Genomic DNA, 19870 nt, shown 5'->3' on the forward strand with positions numbered 1-19870 from the left:
TTTTTTCGAGCTGGATTTTAAATTTCAGCAGCATTTTGGCCTTTATGGTTTCAGCGGGTATGCGGTTTTGTGAGTTTATAACTCTATAGGTGAAAAACATCTCCTGTTTTCTTTCCTACATTGTGGCTTGTTGAGCTTGAAATATCTGAGCAGCACGCTAAGAAATATTCGTATTCCTTCCTGGCATTTTTTTCAATAATACTGCCATCTTAGTAATACTAAGGCTAAGAAAAACTTTTACAAATATACAACCTCATTTTATTATGACAACATACATAAACATGACGACCAAACCATACATCAGAAAATGAAAAAACGACAACATTTCGGTCCATTGTGGACCATTATCAAGTCGGGTAATGGAAAGAGTAGAAGAGGCAAATAAATAAGGCAAGAATTAAAGTGCTATTGGTGTGTACTCTATTTCCTGTTCTTATCCTCTCTAATACTTTAGTGAAACTGGCAGCATACTGAATGACAGACTTAAGGAACACAAAAGAAGTGTTAAGTCAGCAGACACAAACAATGCTTTCTTCTGTCATGATATAGAAATCATCCTATAGATTGATCTAAAATAATCTTTCCTGCCTCAACTCTTCACAGACGCCGTCTTGTTGAATCGGATTCGATGCTCAACATGAATTTTAGTCCTGGCTTTGTTGCTGTTGACTCTTCCCTTTCACAGTATATACTTAGATGCTCCAACTTTCTTAACAAATGTGATCTGACTTAAGCTTCGTCCACTTTAGCCTCTTTTTCCTTTATGTCTCTTACGTTGCTGGGGTTCTTTCTCTTCTTTATTTTTCCTTCTTGTTTCTCTATTTGTTTTTCTTATTTATACCTTTTCCTATTCTTCCTTTTTTCTTTATTTCTTACCTTTCCTTTACTTAGCCGATTCTCTTATTCTTACCTTTCCTTTACCTGATTCCCTTATTCTTAATTTTTCTGCTTTTTAACTTTCATCTTTTTTTATCTCTTCTTATTCTTACCTTTCATCTTATTCTTACCTTCCTTTTTGATTATCTTCTTACTCTGTCCTTTCAAATCTTATTCTTTCATTCATCTTATTCTTACCCCTCATCTTATTCTTACCTCTCATCGTATTATTTCCTTTCATCTTATTCATACCTATTCTTATCTTTTATCCTATTCTAACGTTTCATCTTATTCATACCTATTCTTATCTTTTATCCTATTCTAACGTTTCATCTTACTCTTACCTTTATCTTTCTCTTACTTGCTCCTCACCTTGCATCCCATTTTCTTCAACTCTCAGAACGTACCGAGTCATTATTTCTTCATTTTCTGACGTTTGGTCTGGACCCAGATTCACGAAGCAGTTACGCAAGCACTTACGAACCTGTACATCTTTTATCAATCTTTGGTGGCTTTGTTTACAATTATTAAACAGTTAATGAGCTCCGAGGCACTAGGAGGCTGTTTATAACAGTAACAACAGTTGATTGGCAAGTTTTCATGCTTGAAAATTGTTTAATAAATGTAACCAAAGCCGTCAGATTCAGGAAAGATGTACACGTTCGTAAGTACTTGCGTAACTGCTTTGTGAATCCGGGTCCTGGTCATCATATCTTCAGCCACGTTACTGTGACTCATCGTCTGCATATATAAACGTGCTAAAAGGAGCCATAGCATATGGTACAAATGCATGAATATTAATTTTTCTACAATTTTGATGAGGGTAATGATACTGCGATGAAAATTAGCATAATGTCAATACACTCTGGCTCGTTGAACGAGTGCACAGTTGAGTGCGTCAAACAAGCATCGAGGGAAGGAGAAAAGCGCCAAGCCATTACGACTATATAGCACTGGGAAAGGTGTCAGGATAAGGATTTGAGATGGGTCGGGATAAAGGAATGGTGCCCAACCGCTTGGGCGGTCGGGAATAGAACGCTGACCTGCACGAAGCGAGACCGATCCTCTACCGTTAGGTTAAGATCTTCCTGCATGGAGGCATGCCTCACCATGCGATAAAAAAAATGCTATAACAGAGGTGTTATAACTAACGGGGATATCATGAGTACAGGCTGGTGTAGTGTGTGCAGACTGGTGTAGTGAAGGTGAGAGGATATTAATGGAAGAAGGGTCTGCAAGAAGATACATATGATGATTGGTGGGATCTAGACCTTAAGCCAAATACCGGAGTTGGTTAGTCTATCTAGTGCCAGGTGTGTAATCTTGAAATGTAGAGCCGAAGGCCAGGTTGAGAGAGGTAGAGGAAAAGAGGGCGGGAGGAAGGGATGTAGTGAGGAAAGGCGGTAGAAATAATAGGTAGAGGGAAGTAGAAATAATTAAATGGAGGGAGAGAGCAAAGATAGAGAGGTGGAATTCAAAGTTAGAGGGAAAAAATCAACTTTCACTCGTTGTGTTAGGATTTCTGGAGATCACGGTTATGTTAGTTTAATAATGAATGTGAACTGACTGTTGACGTATACTGCAACAAGCCATGTAACTGGCTTATCAAGGCTGCCACTTACTTAGCTAAACGAATTTCAGTGTTGAATTCCTCAACCTATTACTGTATATGATATAAGAACTGTTGATACATATGTTAAGCCGTGTAACTAGCTAATCAAGACTGTAATTTGCTTAGCTAATTGAATTTTGTAGTTCAGTTCGTGAGGCTATTATGTACCTGTGTAACATTTCCCACCATCCCTCACAGCATGGGTTTGGGTGCAATAAGAACTAAACTAACTGCCGCTAAGATGGCCATGGAATTCATTATAAACTACATAAATTAACACCACAATCAGCATGAGAAGATGTTTCCTCTTTGGTTTACCTCTTGTATTAGGCTGGCCGGACACATCACCTAGCCCTAGGTAACATATTAGTGATGTTCCACACTGATGTAGGATAGTTAGAGGTATTGACGCTTCAGTGGCAATGCCAAGCTCAAAACGATGAACAGAGAGGCTGGAGTTCCATTCTTGGGGTACATGTGATGGTCCGGTATATGAAAGCCCTCTTAGGAGATGCCTGTATGCGGTCGGTTAAGAAATAAACTAGGCCTCTCGTATTGGAAGAATTAAGCCGTTGTAGGTATTACTAATTTGGGTTTATTCGTGAAAACCTGGCACTTGCTGGTAAGGCAATGCGCCTGTACTTATGGATAGCCCGGTTGTGGAGATAGTGTCTTAGGCTCTCTACACAACATTCTCAGTTACTTCTGTATATTCTTTAAATTTATTGCCTTTCTAAGGGTTTCTTTCTAATAAAGAGCGCAAGCTCCACATATCTCTCCATCAATGATTGCACAGTAGCGCATACTAATATTGTGCAGGGCAGTATAGTACAAATAGTTGTTTATCTCAAATGTTGTAAACACAGACACTCACACAGGCTCAGTTCCAGTCCTCCTCTGAAAAATTCACTATAGTTATTATCCCATTTCAGACATGTGGTAAATATGTCTGCCTTTACTTCCCTCTATGATGGTGTTGTTGAGTGTATAAGCTTTTCAACACTAGATGTAATGATTCAACATCGCCTCAAAATGTTCTTGGCGACCCGAGCCTGGCTTTGGGTTCCCGTTTTCAAAGATATACTTCTCACACTCCTCCAGCGTGGCTTCAGCTGATGCAATCTTGGCGCCAGTTCCAGAGTTCCATGACAAATAGCGAGCCTGAGAACACACAAAACCTTATATAAGGAGAATATAATATTTCCGCAACAACATTTAATTTGGGGACGATGTGATACTTAAGTAATACATATGAACACCGTATACACGTTTCCATGTATACATTTTTATTCATTATTTGCAAATTTAAAGGAAAGGTGACGACAATAACAACAAAATAAAATAAATGACAAATAAATGTAGAAGTGGAAATGTAGTATAATCGTCCTCAGCTTTGGTTTAACTTTGTTATAAGTAACTAATCGTGTACGTATGTCTGCTTTTCTATCTCCGCCAACAATGTATGAGATCTAGCTCTAGGGCCCTGCCTCTAGCGTGTAGGGTACCCCGTGTATTTGTTCCTTTCGTCATTCTAGTGCTACCCTTGCCATTGTTATTATCTGTGAGTGCAATGATTTGTAGCCATAGCTCCATACACTCTGGCAGTTGTTCCGTGTTGCTGATGAAACAATCTTCATTTTCTCCCATTCTAACCCACTTATTCTGAACGACACGGTCAATACTGAATGAAATCAAGTTCATTTGTGGTTGCCTACTAACACATTTACCCTGAACAATGATAACACGTTTTATATATTGTTTGGTAATAAGTTCAGGAATCAAATTAATATAAGAATTAATAATACCCAAATTATGAGCAGAGTATATGGGAACTTCTTTAGTGTTCACGTTGACAACAAACTAAATGTTTGTTGTCATTAAATATTATCATATACAATATATAACTAAACACATGTTACGATACTATGTTCTTCGCCATGTCCTAGTAACTCTGTATTATTCACTCATTTATCCATATCTCGCCTATGGTATCTGTCGCGGGATCAACCACCCTTAATTACCTACGACCACTAATTACTCAACAAAAATCAGCAACTAGAACAATAACAAATTCAGTACCAGACAACTCCTTACTGAAATCTTTGAACATGTTACGTTTTCTATGAGTGGGTCGGTTAGGTTACGTCAGTCTCTTGACTTCTTGCATTTTAATACAACGTTTTTTCTCCGTTGTGGCAACTCAAGAGGACGGGCTGGTTCGTGTGATATTACCCACTTGTAGTTACAAGTAGTTCTCACTTCCTTGTGTATGTTATCATAAATATTTGTCAAAGTTTCAGGTCATACAACGTCCTGAAGTTTATTCCAACCATTTACCGCGTTATTGGTTAAATATCACCTTATGCTGACCTATAAAAAATTTTCCGTCTCTTTTATGTTATCCTTTTACAACATTTTATGTGTTCGCGTCTATTCATTCTATTTTTGTATGAAGATAAATCGTTATACCTTGACATAATACATTAATGCAACAAACCCGATTAATGCAACGAACCCGATTAATCAGCTGAATAAAACTAAGGGTTTGCAGAGCCTTACATTTAGAGACTTCCTTAAAATCCCTTCAGATATGATCTTGGCGGCATTTTTCAGACCGCGGGCAAAAGTGTCCATGGCGGCAGCGTGGGCGACGAACAGGTCTCGGAGCTCCGTGGACTCCCGGCGCACCTTGGCGTCGAAGTTGAGGCCGCCTGGGGCCACGCCTCCCTATAATAAGAACATAAAAACATAAGAACAAAGGTAACTGCAGAAGGCCTATTGGCCCATACGAGGCAGCTCCCATTTATAACCACCCAATCCCACTCATATAGAAGTGGGAAGAAGTATAAATCCCACATGTAATAGAAAAAAGTCTATATGAATCTCACAATTCATATTTATTACTGAACAGATGAAAAGTGACACTAATGTTGACCAAACTACACACTAGAAATTGAAGAGACGACGATGTTTCGGTCCGTTCTGGACCGAAACACTATCAATCAAGTCGATTGATAATGATCCAAGACGGATCGAAACGTCGTCGTCTCTTCAATTTCTAGTGTGAAGTTTGGTCAACATTTATTACTAATGGGTCACTGCATTATATTAAGAATTAGTTTTACATTCTGAACTATGATACTAGTTGACACTATTGTATTTTACGTAATAACAAAAATATAATACCTTGTTTACAATATTTACTTCAATAATTTTCATAATCAAGGTCATTTTTATATTGCGAACGGTCAGAATACTATATAATGTACTACAGTAATATACGAGATTGTTATAACCTTACTGATGAATTAATATCTGCATCTTTAAAAGTTTGCCCCTTAAAAGATGAATAATATGAAGGGTACACTAAAGTATATAACGCACCTGTTCAACCACAGTCTTCATGACCATAGTGCAGCTACGAATATCCATAGGGAACTGATCGGTGTCCCATCCCAAGTCTGGGGAGCCAGTGTTGGCATCAATACTGCCAAGCATGCCATATCTGACCACGATAAATTCATCATTAAAGGACTATTAAGGTACATGTTACCAAACTCTTTACAACTTAGCAATGCTTTAACCTGATTAGCTAAATTAATATTGGAGTTCAGTACCTAAGACATTATATGACTCTTTATCCTTTACCCTTATCACCCACAGGATGGGTATGGGGTCCTCTACCACATACACAAGATGGGTATGGGGTCCACTACTACTCACAGGATGGGAATGGGGTCCACTACCACTCACAGGATGGGTAAAAAACGCATAATTGAATTAACTAACAAAACTAAAGAATAGTATCTGAAGTTAAAATTAGTATATGAATTAGTTTTTACAATAAATTACTTTACAATACAATATTCTTAATCTTAACCATAATTTACATAATCACATTTAGCACATCAACGTGTGAAACGTGAAAACAATACGTGTCTGAACTACATAATAAGTGAATGTACAAGAATAATAGCCACCACTTACGAGCTATTCATGCCCGTGCCACCTTTTGGGTGGCTTAATTAATCTTTATCTTCTATCTTCTTCAAGAATAATACACGGGAGACATCTCCCGTCACGTAGCGTGCAGTCGCACCTCCACAGATCTCCAGTATCAGCTCTTGATACTGGTAATGGCTCAATAGGACCACCACTTACGGGCTATTCATGCCCGTGCCACCTTTTGGGTGGCTTAATCTTTATCAATCAATCAAGAATAACACACACAGTAGATTTGATAGGCTCGGGAATTTGTACACCAGTTGAATGATAGTTGAGAGGCGGGACTAAAGAGCCAGAGCTCAACCCCCGCAAGCACGCCAGTACACACACACACACGAGCCGAGCATGGTCTAGTAGGAAAGCTGCTTAAGAAACTTACGCTGACGCGAAGATAATATCGTGTTCATAAGGGTGACCGGCCAGGGTAGTGTGGTTGGGCTCAATGTTGAGTTTGAAATGCTTTGCAAGTCCATACTGATGGAGGAAGGCCATGACTGTCTGGGCATCATAGTCGTACTGGTGACGTGATGGCTCCTTGGGCTTTGGTTCAATCAGCAGTTGACCTTTGAACCCAATCTTATCCTTGTAAGCTGAGAAATAAAAGACAATGTGGTTGAGAGTTATTACAAAAATATATTACATTCCTTAAATGGTTCTGCTTTAGAAACACGAATTTAAGTACCCACAGAAGCAGAGTTGTATCCTCACCGATAACCATCTTGTAGAAGGAGGCGAGGTGGTCGAGCTCAGCCTTAACATCAGTGTTGAGGAGCGAGTGGTAGCCCTCCCGGCCTCCCCAGAACACAAAGTTTTCTGCTCCAAGTCTCTTGGCAACCTCCAGTCCTTTCTTCACCTGGGCAGCGGCGTAGGTCGCCACGTGGGCGTCACAGCTGGTCGCGGCTCCGTGCATGTACCTTGGTCCACGTTAACCACAGTTTAATGTGCATTTACTCTAAGACTTTCATTTATTAGTTCATTGACTGCGGGGCCGCTCCAAGCAACGACCTGTTGGACCAAGTTATCACAAGTCGAGCCTGGCCTCGGGGAGTAGAACTCCCAGAACTCTCTCCAGATGTGCCATAAATACTGAACAATGTATTACACCATAGTACATGAACACTTTATAGTGTATAAGGCATTGAATACCGCATATAAACTAAATATAGAAACAATATTAATTTATAACCCAAAAGAAATGATTGGACAAAGTACCTTGGGTGAGAAAATAGGTTACACGTGACCCAGAGGAGCTTGACGCCAGTCTTTTTTTGCAGTTCAGCGGCTAGATCAACTATTTCATCCAGGTTGGCATTAGTCTCTGCCAGTGTTTCACCCTCGGGGGCCACGTCCCGGTCGTGGAAAGTCCAATATTTGTTGCCTACGTGAGTAAATCACATTCATGTATTAGAATTTCTCATATCAATAATTAATGTTAATTTTCTAGACAAATAACGGTAAATACAATACAATACAATACAATTTTATTTAGGTAAGGTACATACACACAATCAATATTTACAAGGATTGTTTGACTTATAGGTATAGCTAGTACATACAATGCCTAAAGCCACTATTACGCAAAGCGTTTCGGGCATGATAAACTTAAATGACAAGCTTAATACTAATTGAACATAATGAGTAGAATGAAAACAAGAAATGAAAACATAGATGAAAAAGCAGCACAAATACAATTATGTCGACAAACAGCGCTCTTTAAAGAAAAAAACAGACATTGGTTGACAATACTGTATATTGATTCTGAATGTCCTTAATAATTATCACTTTCCTCCCAAGTAGACACAAAAATGGGACAACTATTTTTCTCTTGAATGTGAGCGCGCGATATATTTTTATGTCTGACGAACAAATAGTTCTATAATATTCAATTCCTATCTGATCGACTTTGGGATAGTATGAAGATGTTTGCCATGAAATTTACGTTTTTTCTAATAGCCACATGGCGTATTTGGGAGAACGGAATTATCTTGTATCTTCGTGGTAAAACTATTGTATTGTTGACACGTCAAGTGTAATCAACGAAGTTTCTTTATTTGGTGCCGGTCTAATGCATCCTTGTGTGACATTTTATACATATGTTCTTCTAGAACATTCTATTGCAAACACATTGGTACAAAAATGAAATACGAACATGGTGTAGTCAGCAGCAGTCAGCAGTCTCCGTGGTGTAGTGGTAAGACACTCGCCTGGCGTTCCGCGAGCGCTATGTCATGGGTTCGTATCCTGGCCGGGGAGGATTTACTGGGCGCAATTCCTTAACTGTAGCCTCTGTTTAACGCAACAGTAAAATGTGTACTTGGATGAAAAAACGATTCTTCGCGGCGGGGATCGTATTCCAGGGACCATAGGATTAAGGACTTGCCCGAAACGCTACGCGTACTAGTGGCTGTACAAGAATGTAACAACTCTTGTATATATCTCAAAAAAAAAAAAAAAAAAAAAAAAAAAACCATAGACCGGCCAGGGTAGTGTGGTTGGGCTCAATGTTGAGTTTGAAATGCTTTGTAAGTCCATACTGATGGAGGAAGGCCATAGGAAATAGAAAAATTAAGGAAGGAACATAGAAAATTAAGGTCAGGACAGTGAAAAAAATATTCACTTTTCAATACTGGTTTCGCAGATGTACAGAAACGGATAACACTTCGCCCACTTCCCACACTCTTGCGGGTGGGCCGCTATCATGATTCTACATATATATATGCATATGTCCGTGTAGAGAATTTTATTGCGATCTCAGAGATACCAAATTTAACGCTGTAGGACAAGTGTGGAGTTGACAACCCTGAAAAGAATAGAAACATATCGTCGCTGTTTGGAGCTCACAGCTAGTGATCGACGTAGTTCTTTATTTGGTGGTGGTTTAACTCATGCTTTGGTGACATTTTATATATATGTTCTTCTAGAACATTATATTGCGAACACATTGGTACAAAAATGAAATATGTACATCGAAAATTAAGGTCAGGACAGTGAAAAAAGTATACACTTTTCAGTGTTGCCGCTCGATCTCCCGAAACGCGGAGAGCACTGTGCCCTAGTTTTTTTGTCGTTTGCCGGGAGGAGGAAAGTGATAAATTATTATTGTATGTGGTTCCTTCTTAATTGTTAACAAATGTTTTACCCCTTTAAAAGACTGCTTTCCTTTTGCTGTAAGTTAGATTTTGCCCTTTTCAACTTTGGAAGCAGCCACACTGTAAAATATAACAGCTTACCCAACTTGGAGAAGAATTCAAAAGAAGCACGAAGTCGACGTTTAGCGTTCTCGAGGGAGTCGGTGCCGTCCTCCCAAGGGCGTTTGATGGTTGCACTGCCAAACGGGTCCATACCTAAAACATCAACAGCTGCTAATTATAATTGTTGATTAATTTCCAAGTTATGCAGAGAATGAAACAAGAAGAACTCCCAGAACCCCGTCAACCAGGTATATATGTTAAAATTGTATAACTGTCTGACATTAATTTTACTGGCGCTGGCCGACGCTGAAGCCATATAGAACTGTTACCCCTTTAAATGTACTAATAAATTAACTACATTATGTTTAATGACGTCTGAAACGGTGTATGTGTAAATAAAGCTTTTATATAACCGGTAAAACATGTTCCTATGTATATTTTATAAATGCAATAAATTGTTATCATTAGCTTCTAATATTTACCTACTCCACGAAAGGAATGCCAGTAACAGACAGAAAAGCGCAGCCAGTCCTCCATGGTTTTGCCCAGGACCTCCTGCCTGGCGTCATAATGGCGGAACACCAAGGTCTCGTTGGCGCTAGCTTCAGGTTTATACTCCACCTTCCCGAATCCTGTGAGAGAAGTAATATTAGATTCACGAATGCATAGCGTACGCATAGCGTGTCGGGCATATTAGCCCTGAGATAGCGTGTATTACGGCTAGGAAGGTTAGTTAAAGTTTTCTTTGCAACATAAATACGAAGCCTTTTTCGGTTTATCCAAATACATTAGTATTTATTTATAGATACAAGAGTTCTTACATTCTTGTACAGCCACTAGCACCCATAGCGTTTTGGGCAGGTCCTTAATCCTAATATTCCCCGGAATACGACCTGCCAAATCGTTTAACAACCAGACTTATTTTACTGTTCGGTAAACAGAGGCTACAGTTGACATTGACGCCCAGTAAATCCTCCCCGGCCAGGATATGAAGCCACACCAAAGCGCTCGCGAAACGCCAGGCGAGTGTCTTACCACTACCCCACGGGCACTGCTAATAGTATTGACTATAATTTACGGGCTATTCATGCCCGTGCCAACCTCCTGGGGTGGCTTAATCTTAATCAATCAATCAGTATCGATTTCTACTTTTTAATTGTCGTTTACATCAATATATGTACTATAGTCCTCATCGTTACTATCTAAACAGGAAGACGGACTGCAATATTAATAATAACAACAGTACGTGAATCTTAAAATTATATTAAAAAAAAGGGAAAGGTTGTGGCATTGCTTGTTGTTAGGAGGGAAGGGGAGCATGGGGCTGTCACGCCTGTGTCAGCTGATAACCGTCTGGCGCCTCCATTATCAACACTTCCCTATTCATCAGCTGAGTAAGAGTGACATATAAGCATCAGGCTATAAATAAATGATTTACAATGACTCTACTTACCTAAGAGCGCCCTTAGGTAAACAGTGGAAGACTCCTCCAGATATGAATTCAAATTTTAATATGACAAACCCCACGGGATTGGAGAAGTGTCATACTGGAGGATTAATTATAAACGGGAGCTCGATCCCAGTAAATAATGTCATGCGGGTGGACACATGTCACATAACCTTCAAAAATGACACTAGAGTCCTGACGTCCTAGCGACAGTGTGACCTTTATGGAGCAAAAGAGTAAGGGTGAATTTTGAGGGCTAAAAGAAGTCCATTCTAAAGAATTGGCCATTTTGGATCATGGACTAAATGAAATCCATACAAAACTTAAATTCCCGAACACGTACAAGGCAACTGAGATAAGAATCCATTAGGTAGATAAGAGTGGATGAATTATATGAGGGAGAGTGAGGTGACTGGTAGTATGGTTCACGTGACACTGGCCTGATACAAGTATCTACTACCTTAGCAACACATCCAACTCTTGCATGTTACCGTCCATTCTCGTACAGTAAGAGCCGTCTGTCCCCTCCCCTCCCACCCTGAATATAGTTACTTATGAAGCGGTGAATGAGTGTATGCCGAGACACTGATTGGGTTTTCTGAAATGTGAACAGCGCTTCATAAAATAAAACCTTGCGTCCGGCAGCAATGTCGCGGCATTGTTCTGGGTCATCTTCACCAAGGCCAATATCGAATAAGCAAATATTTGGCAAAGTTACATTAGATTCCATAAGTATGCACATAGCGTGTTATACTTGTGTGGAGCACAGTACGCCCACATTCTCTTAAATATTAAGGTTCATGCACGTACCACATATATATGTTATTAGCATAGAGACTGAAGCTATGATCGCTCTCTGTTTTCCATTACCAACCATGGGTATGGAGTACATAATAAATGAACTAAACTGCTATATATATTCCTCTCTTTTATTAAGGTTAATGTGTAATTATTGAAAACATTTTAATAACTATGAAGTTTCACTTATACATGTTCGTAGCACAGCTGTAGCAATTCATCTTTAGTTTAATTAGTACATTAAAACTCCGATGCCCATCTTGTGGGTAAGTTACAGAGTACATCGGGAAGTATAATTATTTCAACTATCTTGGACTAATGTTTTAAATTACTAATTTTCCGAAGGTTGAGTTGTTCAATCACATTTGTGAACTCTGAAATCCAGTTTTGTGTAACGGTTATATCCTGTCTATAGATAATGTATGTATAGCTAAATGCAACGTTCAGTGCTCAGTGTGTTCACTGTATTTAAATTGTATGTCCAATGTTGTATAGCCCAGAGACGAACGGGTTACTTCAGTCCATTCATGTACCCCCATACCCTTCTGTGAGTGGTACATAGCGGTTACTAGGGTACATGACGGGCTCAGATTCTGAGCTCCACTCCTTTAGCTAAACAAATTACAACATTGATGAGCCAGTTGCAGACTTTATTAATATACATAAACAGTCTATTTATATATATATAGTCTTCATTGCCTTAAATTTGTGGTAAAGTTATGAAAGAGGTGGTTGTGAAGGCGTACTGGCGCTGAGTAACCGACGTCTGGCAGGCCAGCAGCAGCCACTCAACACCACTCAAGGTCAATGATTATACTACTGAGTATTGCTGCCATGCCTCTGCCACACCTTCATTTACAGTGATAACCCACATACATCCTACTCTTAACCCCTTAAAACTGCGTCGAGTAGCCTATCGTAATACTGCGTTGAGTAGCCTATCGTAATACTGCGTTGAGTAGCCTATCGTAATGCTGCGTTGAGAATCTTAACAGGATGCAGCCTCACAACAGTTGAGTAATTGCCGGGTACCAGTTTACTGCTATAGGTGAACAAAGGCTTATTATTTTTATGAAGCATTGTTGGAACATGGTCGATTGTGCTGTGCCAGTCAGAATACAGTCGATCATGTGACGACAGTCAGAACACAGTCGATCATGTGACGCCAGTCAGAACTCGGGCGATCACATGGTGCCAATCAGAATACGATAGACCGTGTTTTACCAGCAAAACACGGTGCTCCAGGCAGCTGTGTGGCACTATATTAGTTCTCACTCAATATCTGTATATCTGACCTTGACATTTTTACCTTAGCAATCATTACTGTTGGTGACAAATGAAAGGTGGTGACTACCCCGTACACAGACGCCAAGCCAGAGGTGGTGACAACCTCCGTACACAGACGCCAAGCCAGAGGTGGTGACTACCCCCCGTACACAGACGCCAAGCCAGAGGTGGTGACAACCTCCGTACACAGACGCCAAGCCAGAGGTGGTGACTACCCCCCGTACACCGACGCCAAGCCAGAGGTGGTGACTACCCCAGTACACCGACGCCAAGCCAAAGGTGGTGACTACCCCCGTACACCGACGCCAAGCCAGAGGTGGTGGCTGCCCCCGTACACCTGCCACTGCTCAAGGTCTCCCACAATCTACGAATCATCGTGACAATATTGCTACCCGCTCATATGTATATGATGCAGGGAACGTTCCTTTGCCACAGTTACATTTTTAATATTAATTTATAAAATACAGTAAATATAAGTGACTAAATGCTGGTAATAACAAGAATATTTATGGGAGGAGGAACGTATTGATGCACTTCGCTTGACACTTGTGCTCTGTTTTATGGTACAAAGTTTTTCGTTAATGACGGAAGATTGCCCGAAACGCTATGCGTATTAGTGGCTTTAGGTATTGTATGTACTAGCTCTATCTATAAATCCAACATTATGATTGTAAATCATCTATGTATGTACTTTTCCTGAATAAAAATAAATTGAATTTGAATATGATGGGATACTAACGGCCGCCTGTGCTATCTAAACTTTTAAATACAAACATTTTACCTGAAAAACATCAAGCGAACTGGTCAATCCTCGTTGTTGCCAACCACCTTGTTTTTCATAATCCATACGAGCCAAGTATTAAGTAACATGAGAGTTACAAAACGCCACCAGCGAGACGCGATTAAACTGGTTCCCTCTCAAGCAGGTTTGTGGCAACCTTCCTCCCAGGACGGAAACTACACAAGCTGTTAATGCAGCCCGTGCTCCTAAGCTTTTACGGGCTCACCATAGCCCGTGCTACTTGGAACTTGTTCCGAGTAGCTGAATCTATAACAACATCCTAAGCTTTCCCAACGTCAAGAAACTGTTGTACAAAAGTGCCCTTATCCTAACCTACCAGAAGACCCAAAACACAAAACGGGACAAAGTCAATTTCGCGAGCCTCTTCCATTTTCTAGTACGACAATTTTTGGCTTTAGGTAGAGTATACGTCAAAAGACGACGTGATATTAGGAGGACAGGTTGGTTAATGCTAATATGATAATATATATATAGATGTACCTGGGAGGGCCAGGTGCAGGAACCGGTTAGGTTATTCAGCACCAGGTGTTTGTGTAGTGTGACGGGTGTGTGTGTGTGCAGGTGTGTAATGTCCTGGGTGCACGTATGGAGTATACCTGCGTCGTTGGCGTGACCAAAGTAGCACCTCGAGGAGGAGGTAAAGGTAGTACTTAATCCTCAGCAACCCGTATGGGATTAGTATCCAGTAGCACAGTGGTCTACGCCCTCTGCTCACAACCGAGGGACCCAATCCCTGAGCATGAAAGAAAAGGTTGGACACGTTTTCTTTCACCTGTTCACTTGACAGTGAAAGAGGTACACGGCAGTTAGGAAATTTTTGTGTTGCATCCTTGGGAAAATCAGTAAGGGGGGACTTCGATAAACCTAGGTGCAGGCTTCCTGGCCACGACAGTGGTAATTATTACCAGACAGTTTGATCTAAGAATCTCTGAAATCTGAAAATAGAATCTCTGAAAAATACTTTTCATCGCTTAACTTTTGACAAAAGCACTCTACAGATCATGCAGATATGATCAGTGCAACCGTGCATGTACTCAAGAGAGATCACGCAGATTATTTATTTATATATACAAGAGTTCTCACATTCTTGTACAGCCACTAGTATGCATAGCGTTTCGGGCAGGTCCTTAATCCTAATTTTCCCCGGAATACGACCCGCCAAATCGTTTAACAGCCAGGTACCCATTCACTGCGTCGTGAACAGAGGCTAGAGTTAAGGATTTGCGCCCAGTCAATCCTCCCCGGCCAGGATACGAACCCAGGCCAAAGCGCTGGGCGAGTGTCTTACCACTGCGCCACGGGGACTGCTTGAAGTACAGTCCCAGTATACTGTACTGAAGTAATGTAAAGAATATGATCAGTATAAGTATGCATGTTCTCCTGAGCTTGGACAAGCTGGTATGTTCTGCAACTCGCTGCTTTTCTCTCAAATAGAGTTTAAAGCATGTAGGTGAGAACAAACACTTTACTATCCTTTCCTATCAAGGTGACCTTCCCAGCCATATCTTATCAAGGGTGGGAGGCTGCATCTGCCTTACGAACCCACCTCCATTGCAGATAAACTCTCACTGTAACTGTTAAATTTCAGCATGCCAAGAACAAATCGCACAATATTATTTGGTAGCAAGCAATGCTGGTGCCGAAACCAACATTGACAGTTATCCCTAACAAGGCTGACCTTTGTGGCAAAACCTAAATGTCACCCTAACAGGTACCAATCCTTGTGCCTATTTTGGACTTGCCTTCAGCTTAGTCTAATGTTTCATATCTAAGGCTGACCATTGTTCTAGATGATGGTTCTCAGACAACGCCAGCAATGAATTGCCTGACCCTGGTACTATCCCCTACCAAGTCATAGTGATAGCTTTTTAACAAGTGATGAATAATATGGCAGTGTCAGACCATGAATGAAGAATTGAAACAGGAATTTCCTTAAGTACTTTCGTATTTAATAATACATCTTCAGAAGGATGAATACATCCCTCTGAAGATGTATTATTAAATTCGAAAGTACTTAAGGAAATTCCTGTTTCAGTTCTTCCTTCGTGGTCTGGCACAGTTTTATATATATATATATATATATATATATATATATATATATATATAAAGTACCCATCCTCCAGGCCCGCCCAGTATACACGTTCGTCAGTTATATTTTATTTACTATAAATCAATGGTTTTCTTCATCGTCATCTAATTGATATACCTATTATAGTAAAATTGCTTACTCAAGTGATATATATGTTATCTTACTTCCTGTTTATTTGTATGTGTTTACCCCCATTTAACATTTCAATTTTGCTAATTTACTCTGTTATGTTATGATCTAGGAGCTTTTCTAAACACACCCTTGTATTTCCTCGCTGTTATTTATGTTAATACCAACTTCTGTGCTTTGCTGGAACTGATTCCATAATGTATTAGTCAATTACTGTCATCAAGTATCACTTTTATATTGTATATCATGTGTTATATTTCTTGAACATTTTCACATATGTTAGTTTCCTTCTCTTTAATTTTAAGTGTTTACCCCATTATTCTTAAAAAATTATTATTATTATTGGGACTATAGCCTAACTCTGTAGTTCCTACCCGGTGGAGGTCGAATTATTTTTTGGTGGGTCGCGGAGCCTATAGATTCTGAGTACTAATATATCTGAATCATCGAAAATTAGCAAGTAGTGAGTATCCTGAGTATACAATATGCTTTAATTACGATAGTGTGGTAGTGGGGGAGATGCAACGGCAGTGCTGTCTTAACGCATAGGCTCATGGGGGGGGGGGGTGGAAGTTAGTGGCCCATTGGCCCACAACTCTAGGGGCCACCATTGATTGGTGGCCCCTATCAATGGGCCCACAACTCTAGATTGTCACCATGCCATATTGTTCATGAGAGATCTCTTAGCAGGGTGGATAATCATTCCACCTCCCACTTGAAAGGTCTGGGATTCTAATCCCGTTTGAAATATTTACAATATAAATAATTTGTGCATAACTATCTGACGGCATATCCTGTACTTTAGCGGACGGGCGGGGCCCAAGTTCAATTATGTTTATTGAGACAAGAAAGAAATACATCTCAAAGAGATAGAGTAGCTTAGGCTATTTCTATCCCCTTAGGCGGGGCCCATCATCTAGAAAGAGGCCCCCAAGGGCATTTTCGCTAAGGGTCTAAAAGGCTGTTAAGGTGCCCCCGGGGTAATAGGTCTTTTGAGTATATAGATAATAGGGCGGCAAGTCCAGAAAAGGTTAGGAAGCACTGGCCCAGTTCAACCTCTGCCCAACATATATCAGAACTTCGGCATACTTCATTGATTGGTTATATTTTACCACCTGTTGTCTGCCATTCAGCTACGGCTCGCACTCGCCACTCTGCTCTCATATATGTTTTGTGAGCAATATATAAATTCCTAAATAAACGCTCAGTTAAACGTAATAAATACATATAATAACAATACAAACGATGGGGGCGAATTTGTTCCTAATGTGGCATACATTCCATCGGATAATACTGAATAATGAAGAATATCATACCAAACATATATAGCTCGCATATAGCGAGCTTAATAAACACAAATAATAACGCCGAAGTTAATAACGACAAGTATTCCCACCTGGGAAGAACTCTTCATCCTTAGAAGCGTTGACAGTTTTCTGACGCTTGGAGATCTGTGCCATGTTAGTGAATAGAGCTGAAGCGAGATGACCTGGAGAGAGAGGGAGAGGGAGAGCTATGGAGGAGTGAGGAGACGTGAAGCTCACCACACGAGAGCCAGCCACCGACTGACGATCCTGTCCTTGCAAGCACTCTTACCCCCTTACCTGCTACCACTTACCTGCTGACTATTACAGATTTTATCTTTCGTTTACTAAGTCTTGCCTCTTTGTGGTTCTGCAAGTGTGAATATTGATGTTCTCTTTGAAACCTGTTTAGAATTCAAATGCTGCGCTTATGTTTCTCTTGGTTTGCATGAACATAATTTAAACTTCAGTACTGGCATCAGTTTGTGAATAAGTTTCAATACCGCAGGCCTTTTTGTCTTATATTCAGATTAGTTGCAAGGTATGTCTTTTAGACCTGAAATGTTTATGACAATATCTAAAGTGAGCCTAAACAAATATATTACCTTATTACGAGCATAACTAGTGAACACGCCTCATACTTTTTGTTTTATTAACACAATTACATAACATATTGTACTGCTGGTAACCTGTTATCCAAACCGATAGAATGTACAAAATGAATGTACAAAATATGGACTGTTGCTCCCGGAAATAACATCACGTTTTGCACAATTGATGTACTAGAGCAGCAATTGATGTACTATATTTGCCACCTTCTACATGTGGGGCCCATTAACAATTGTGTAACTAGCTTCAAAAGATTGTTACTTGCTTAACTAAATGAACTATAGGGGTTCAGTTCCTGAACCGGTTATGTGCCTTCCATTCACTGAATGGGTCTCCAACCGCTGACCTTACGTGTGAGAGATCGTAACACTGTCTTATAATCGTTACCACCACCGCCCATGGGATGGGCATGGGGTGCATAATAAAGAAATTGAATTTAAGCCCTCGACGCACTCCCTACTTCAATAGCACCCATCTAATTGAGGACAGTTGTGCCTTTGAGCTGAAACTACAGCTTTCTGAGAGGAAACTTGTAGAGTAACGTTTCATACATTCCAACCTTAAAATCCCTGCAAGACTTATCTGAATTTGATGCTGGTTCACGTACAGAAGTGCTCTGAAGCAAGAGTTATTACTAAAACCATCAGTTTCACAAAATATTTTGTACTTTAAATGCTCCAATATATACTTATCCATTTTTCGTAGCTCAGTCTTTATCGCTGTTTACGAAGCACCAGATTTTCTTCAGCTGCAAATAATTGTTACAATGTATTTCTGTTTTGAGAAGATTGAGAGTGAACTTTGTTACATTTTATCAATAACTAGGAAAAAATGATCTCGAGATCAAGTATTTTGCCTCAAAGATTACGCAAATGTTTGGAAGCACATATACTAAATGAGCAGGGCCTCTTTTTTTTCTATAAGGATCACTATCAAATCTCAGCATCATTCAAAACTTACATATGCACACCGGAACTCAATACTCAAGGTTGCTGTAGTTCAGTCACGGGCTCCTGACTTTGATGCAGTGTTCCAGACCAAGAGGTGCCAAGTGTCAGGAAGCAGTAATACCAGGCAATAAGGTAAACAATAATTATCTATTATTTATTAGCTTTCTTTTACGAATGGCAGGCTTTTGCTCGTGGAGGGGCGAGGTCGTCCTTGACATGCATGCCATCATCATGTGTAGAATCGTATGAAATCCAGCCCACGATACCTAATGAGTTTGGCACCCCTGTATATAACGTAAGAAAAATGCAACAATCTATTAAGTCCTAAGCCTAATTAAGCATTTCTAGGCCCAACATACGTAATCTCAATTCACACTGTCTTTACCACTTTACACATCTTCATACCCTCCCCATCACCCCACACACACCACACACCCCTTCCTCATCGCCTCCAACACAATCTCATCATTCCCATCACTGGGGGATAGTAGGAAATGTATGTTTATCTCTCAGAATGTTCGGTAATACGTTTATTGCTTGTGATGTGTGTCTATGTATGTATTAACACGATGTACTGAACGGGGAGAGAATAGCTTGAGCTACCTCATCCCTTTGTGTGTATTTTACCTCAATAAACTTATTTAAATTTAAATTTCAATCACTGTAGGGGGGCCGGGGGGGAAGTGGGGGGATAGAGAGGAAGGGGAACAGGGGGGAGGACTGGGGACAGATGAAGGATAGGCACCAAGAGGGTGGGGACGAGGGGATTAA

The 19870-nt window shown here is 40.2% G+C and overlaps 1 protein-coding gene across 1 annotated transcript; it reads right to left on the reverse strand.

The window, feature by feature from the left end:
• Positions 1–244: 244 nt before the first annotated feature.
• On the reverse strand, positions 245–17820 carry LOC123755374 (uncharacterized). Its single transcript, XM_045737941.2, has 9 exons — positions 17633–17820; positions 10167–10316; positions 9724–9837; positions 7706–7871; positions 7202–7407; positions 6873–7083; positions 5873–5993; positions 5048–5215; positions 245–3649 (listed from the first exon to the last, which is right to left on the reverse strand). The coding sequence occupies exons 1-9, from the start codon at positions 17694–17696 to the stop codon at positions 3491–3493; spliced, it is 1359 nt and encodes a 452-aa protein (XP_045593897.2). The 5' UTR covers positions 17697–17820; the 3' UTR covers positions 245–3490.
• Between the last annotated feature and the right edge of the window lie 2050 nt (positions 17821–19870).

The sequence above is a fragment of the Procambarus clarkii genome, chromosome 55 (assembly GCF_040958095.1).
Source record: "Procambarus clarkii isolate CNS0578487 chromosome 55, FALCON_Pclarkii_2.0, whole genome shotgun sequence".
NCBI classification, from domain to species: domain Eukaryota; kingdom Metazoa; phylum Arthropoda; class Malacostraca; order Decapoda; family Cambaridae; genus Procambarus; species Procambarus clarkii.

What these genes read in the sequence shown, in the direction of transcription:
- LOC123755374 (XM_045737941.2), bottom strand. Translation starts at nt 17,696, where the DNA reads ATGGCACAGATCTCCAAGCGTCAGAAAACTGTCAACGCTTCTAAGGAT. An exon ending in TGAATTCTTCTCCAAGTTGG is followed by an intron (nt 7,872 to 9,723) that starts GTAAGCTGTTAT and finishes TTACTCACGTAG; the next exon opens with GCAACAAATATTGGACTTTC. An exon ending in CTTCTACAAGATGGTTATCG is followed by an intron (nt 7,084 to 7,201) that starts GTGAGGATACAA and finishes TTTATTTCTCAG; the next exon opens with CTTACAAGGATAAGATTGGG.